Raw genomic sequence first — 5,437 nt, forward strand, 5'->3', positions numbered from 1 at the left:
TCCAGTGCCTTTCCTCCCTTCTAAGCCCTTAGGGTTCCCTCTGTTCAGAACTGTACCAGGCAGGAAGAAATCAGCCCAGATTTGGATGGGGTGGGCACCTGCTGCCCTGTCCCAGGGGAGAACATGGTTAGGTTCCTCTCTACTGGGTGGGCACTCAGACTCAGCCACCTCATAGACCTCTGGGGGTGTTCCTCCAACCTTGTTGACACCCCTAAAAATGTCAACATTCCTGAGACCAAAATGGCTGATTCCCCTGAGTCCACCCAAACACAACTTTAAGATGAAAAAGGGGCCTCCCGCATTAATATTTCATCTTCATGACCTTATAATTTTTTTTGTTTGTTTAAAAATACCCCTGTCTGGTTCAATGGTTGTCTCTTTGTCTCTGCCCACTTGCTTTTTGCAACAGTGGGCAGAGAGTTGTAAAATGACCGGCTGTTTCCAACTTGATCATTTTTCGGTGATGAAAAGATATTTTGTTTTCAAGGGAGGTGCCTGTGCATGTCCGGGAGTGAAGAAGTGTAAGGATGTCAGTGCTTTAGTGCTGGGAAGGTGCGAGCCTGGGTTGGGTCCGGGAGGGGTAGCTAGTATAGCCCAGTGGGTGTATGGGGGGGTGGTTAGGGCGGGAATCCTACCCAAGAATGTCCAGGGTCCCTCTCTTTGGCCTCTGCACAGTCACTTGACACTCTGCCTTCATGACCCCAGCCCCAGCTCAAATCTTCTCTCCCCGCTCAATGAAATGAGGCCACCGTGAGAAACTGGTCCGGCTTTGCATCTCATTTACATAAATATTTATTAATCGTCATTAAACTGAACAGAAACACGCAATGCACTTCGGGTGTCCGACGGGAGTTTCATCTTCGCTACAAGAGGAAGGTAAAATTGCGTGTGTGTGGGTGAGTGTGTGGGTGTGTCGCCTGTGGGTTTGCATTTTTGCATCGTGTATTTGGATGCCTGATCCCCTGCCTCCGGTGGGGAGAAGGTCTCCTTTTGCCCCTTTTTGGGGGAACCTCCAGCAGGAGCCCTCAGACCTCTCCCCGCCCACCCACCAGCTAAAGCCAGGAGGACTCCTTGGACCAAAAAATACTCTCTCCAGACACCGGAAATCGCCCTGCGCCTGGCACCCACCGAGGCACAGTCCGGGCAGGGGTGGGGCTGCCCCCAGGTCTCCATCCCCACCCCTCACCCCAGGAGGGGACAGAAGTGCCCGCGGGGAGGAGGAGCCGGCGAGCTCACCTCCTTCTGCCCCCCCGGACGTCGTCGCCGGGCCTGTTTGTGCGTGCGGTGTGGTGTGCGTGTGTCTTTCATGCAAACCCTCCCTCCCCAAACCGACCCCCCAACAGTTTGCCATTCCATACAAATTTGGAAACAGGTTTTTAAAAAACAGCATGACGCACAACGGGGACGGGGCGGGGGAGGGCAGTGGCACTGGGGCCCCAAATCTCCGAGTCACTGATTGTAAGAACCTGGGGAGGGGGAGGGGGCGGCGCGGGCCCCCACTTCACCAAAGTGCACAGATCCGCGCTCGGGCGGGGCGGCCCGCGGGCCGGGCGGGGCATCCCGGGGCCGGGCCGGGCCGCGAGGCTCAGTGGAGCCTCCTTGCATAGATATTTGTGTCTTTGATTATTGGTAGTAGTGGTTTTTTTGTTTGTTTTTTTTGTTTGTTTTTTGTTTTTTTTGCCTTTTATTGCTTCTAAAAGTCCTTACTGCGTTTTCTCTCCGATCCGGACTCTGCGTTCGGCTTCCGTCGCGTCTTAGCTTTTTTTTTTTTTTTTTTTTTTCTTTTGTATGTTTGTTTGTTTAAAAAAAGGAAAAGGGAAAAACAGATTCTAGTTACAAATTTTCTTGGCCTCTCTCTCCTCTCAATCCGCTTCCCCTCCCGCCAAAATTAAAATCGCAAAACGCGGAGACTGGAGGTTGGGGGTGAGGGCGTTCCAGGCCCGGGCTCCGGCGCCCTGACTTCTACCCTCTTCAAGAAAGAGGGAGCGCCTGGCTCCTTTTTGCCTCGGCAGCTGGGTGTCTGTTTTTAAAATAATAATGAGAGGGTAAAACGCGTTCCATCGCTCAGCTGCCCCCTTACCAACGCCTTGGGCCTGCAGGGAGGAGGAAACCTCAGCGAAGATATTGGGAATGGGGGAGGGGGTGTCTCCAGGGAGCGCCCGGAGACTGGTCCCTGGAGAAGCACTCCTTGGGAGAGAGGAGGAGGGAACCCCTTGGGGAGAGAGAAGGCGAGTCCCCTGGGGGAAGCGAGGCCCCTGGGACGGGCCACCCACAGGTAACAGGACTGCGCTGCCCCAGGAGAGCGGCAGGACCGGTGGCCCGCTCCCCGCGCCCGGCGCTGGGGTCGGTGGGGGTGTCCCTGCGCTCTGGGGGCTGGGGACAGGGGGGCGGGCAAAGGCAAAAGAAAAAGAAGGGAGCCGGCGCGAAGTCTCAGTTATGAAAAAACGCATTGAGCTCCTCATACATGGGGCCCCGGTCGTGGTGAAGGTGCATATCGTAAGACAAGAGATTCTCCGAGTGGACGCCCCCGCGCACAGCCGACGAGCCGAAGACTAGCCCGTGGCCCGTGGGCCGCGAGCCGGGCAGCGCCGAGTAGTGCATAGAGTAGTGGTAGCTTTTCTCGTGGTCGGGCGAGGAGTCCTGCTTGAGCGAGAAGTTGCCATTGAGACAGAGCGGGGGGCTGAGCGGGCCCTCGTACTCGGAGCTGTTGTAGTCCGGGCTCGCGCCGCCACCGCCTGCTGCAGCATACAGCGTCTCGTAGGCGGCGCAGTAGCCGTGGGTCCGCAGGGCGTGCGCCGCGCCGCCGCCCAGGCCGCCGGCCGCCTGGCACTGTGCGCCCGCCAGGCGCGAGCACGGATACGGGTAGGGGTGCATGGCGAACGGGCCGCCCGAGCCGTGGAAGCGGCCGGCACCGTCGGCGCCTTGCTCCGTGAGGAAGTTGCGCGAGTTGAGCTGCAGACAGCCGGCCACCAGATTGGTGGTGGGCTGCGACAGACCCTTGCACAGAGTCTGCACGTAGGACACTAGGTCTGGCCGCTTGCCGGAGCGCAGGATCTCCGAGAGCGCCCAGATGTAGTTCTTGGCTAGGCGTAGCGTCTCGATCTTGGACAACTTCTGCGTCTTGGAGTAGCAGGGCACCACCTTGCGCAGGTTGTCCAGGGCTGCGTTCAGGTCGTGCATGCGGTTGCGCTCCCGCGCGTTCGCCTTCTGTCGCCGAAGCTTGGAGCGCTCCAAGCGCGCCTTGGTCATCTTGCGCTTCTTGGGTCCGCGCTTCTTGGGCCGCTCGCCCTCCGCCTCGTCCAGTCCTTCTTCCTCCTCCTCTTCCTCCTCCTCCTCGCCCCCCAGCTCGCCTTCCTCCTTGACCTCGGCCAACGTGGCCTCCGGCCCCTCTTCTCCACGGAGAGGAACTGGCTTGGCCGCCCGGGCTGGCCCCGGAGCCCCCGGCCCGGGCGCAGGCGGTGGCGGTGGCGGCGCGTCGCCCTTGTCGCTCCTCGGCTCGTCGTCTTCGCCGTCGCCCCAGCTGGCGAACTTGGGCACGTCCGAGAGAAGGCCGGGCTCGCTGAACAGGCGGGTCAGCATGGTGCCTGAGGGCGCCCCGTGGGCGGGAAGGGGAGACAGACAGCACAAAGTGAGGGGCACGCTGGGGTCACGACGTCCCCCACAACCCGTCTCCACCCCCGAGTCTCCTGCCTAGGCTACCCTGGATGCCCACCTCCGCCGCCTGCCCCGCCCAGAGCCGGCCCAGCCCTACCCGGCTGCCGGCCTGGGATCTCGGCCCAGGCCCTCTCCCAGGCTCTGGGCCCCGGCTCCGCCCCTCGCTTGAATCGGGGGCTGCTCCCCGCGCCTGCTTCTTCTCAGGGTCAGGGCAGAGACCGGGTGGGGGTTTTAGGGACCAGATATCTTTGCCAGGGAAGGCGGCGCACTCGCCCTGAAAGCCTGTTCTCTCCTGGTAGTGGAGACAGGCTGGTCGGCCGCCGGTGGGGACAGCTGCCCCGCTCAGCGCTCTCGCGGCCCGGGCCCCTCGGCCCAGCTCCCTTACCCCTCCCGTGGCTCTCACCCCCACGCTCCCTAATCCAATTTGCAACTTGGCTGCGCGCCGCCCCTTGCTTGGCCCCCACCCCCGCACCCCCAATTCCAGAGGCGGGAGGATCGTCTCCTCTAGCCGATGCGTCCCCAGCTCCCGGAGCCGGCTCTGGGCGGTGAGGACTGAAGCAGCAGGGCATGGGGAGGAGACTGAGAGAAACGAGCCCAGTCCGTCCCCCCTACGGTCAGGGACCCCCTTCCCCCTTCAAGCTGCCTCCCTCCCACACGGCTCTTCAGATCTCGTTGTATTTGGGGATTGATGGGGAAAAATCCAAATTTGTTTGTTTGCTTCCCTTTTTTTTGGTGGTGGGGAAAGGTCGCAGGCTTTTTGGGACAACCATGGAGGGGTCCTCCGTCTCGGCCTCTTCGCATCTCCCCCTCCGTGATCCTGCCTTCCCCCCACCCCCACCGAGCCCATCGCAGGCAGAGACACCTCCTCTGCAGCCCCCTGGGCTGCAGCCCCAAAGGGAGAGAGAATCTGGGGCGCCTCCGATGCCCACTCAATGAGGAGGGCATCATCCCAGGAAGGCGATATTTGAGGACCCTCCTTTCGGCCGAAGCTGCCGCCCCCCCTCCCAACCGGCGGGTCAGATCTAGCTCCCTTTCGGACAACTTACCTCGGAGAGGAGTCAAGGGGAGAGGGGAGGGGAGGGGGGGAGGGGGCAAGAGAGAGAGGGGGGAGAAGCGGGATCTTCTCGCTTATTTCATTGTTCCCCCATCTTCAGGGAGCGGGGGCAGCGGCTCCTCAAGGCGGCGGGCGCCGGCGTCTTCAGAGCGCCATGCGAACCGCGGAGCGAGTGTGGCATCTCTACCAGGCGGGGTACCAGCCTCTATGCCAGGCCATATGGGCTTGGCACGTCACGGGCAGCAGCTATCACATGAGAGACGGTGATTGGCATGCGTCTGCACTGGGGGAGAGCCGGCTCCCCCGGGACCCGCCGCCATCTGTCACTCTCTACTCCAAAAAAAAAAAAATTAAATAAATAAAGGAAATAAATAAATATTTCTGCTGCCCTCCCCTCCCCGCCCAACGCAGGGAAAGCAGGGATTGAGAGGAAGGTGGGAGGAGTTGCCCCCCTGGATATAGAGTCCCCCACATGGGAACAATGGGGTGGCAAGGCTGGACACTGGGGACTCATGGTAGCCAATTCTATCCTCCCTCAGGGTCCCGCTCTGTCCATTTCCTCCCCTGCAGGCCCCCAAGGTGGGTCAGGGACCAGACCCTGGGCTGGGGAGAGGGGACCTCTGTGCTTGCCCCCACTCCCCAGGAGGGTCCCCTTGGCCACAAAGGGACAGTGAGGCCCCCTCCCAGGAAGGCTGTAAGGGGCGTCCCTGGCCCGAGCCCCATAGGTAG

General features: G+C 61.0%; 1 protein-coding gene across 2 annotated transcripts; it reads right to left on the bottom strand.

The window, feature by feature from the left end:
* Positions 1-762: 762 nt before the first annotated feature.
* On the bottom strand, positions 763-5,080 carry NEUROD2 (neuronal differentiation 2). 2 transcript variants are annotated; one of them, XM_025363663.1, is made up of 3 exons: positions 4,701-5,080; positions 3,475-3,584; positions 763-3,282 (listed from the first exon to the last, which is right to left on the bottom strand). In XM_025363663.1, exons 2-3 carry the CDS (start codon positions 3,577-3,579, stop codon positions 2,431-2,433), a joined length of 957 nt encoding a protein of 318 aa, XP_025219448.1. In that variant the 5' UTR covers positions 3,580-3,584; positions 4,701-5,080; the 3' UTR covers positions 763-2,430. The 2 variants fall into 2 exon arrangements, with proteins under 2 accessions (XP_025219448.1, XP_025219447.1); XM_025363662.1 differs by having other exon boundaries at positions 763-3,584.
* Between the last annotated feature and the right edge of the window lie 357 nt (positions 5,081-5,437).

The sequence above is a fragment of the Theropithecus gelada genome, chromosome 16, assembly GCF_003255815.1.
Source record: "Theropithecus gelada isolate Dixy chromosome 16, Tgel_1.0, whole genome shotgun sequence".
Lineage (NCBI taxonomy): Eukaryota > Metazoa > Chordata > Mammalia > Primates > Cercopithecidae > Theropithecus > Theropithecus gelada.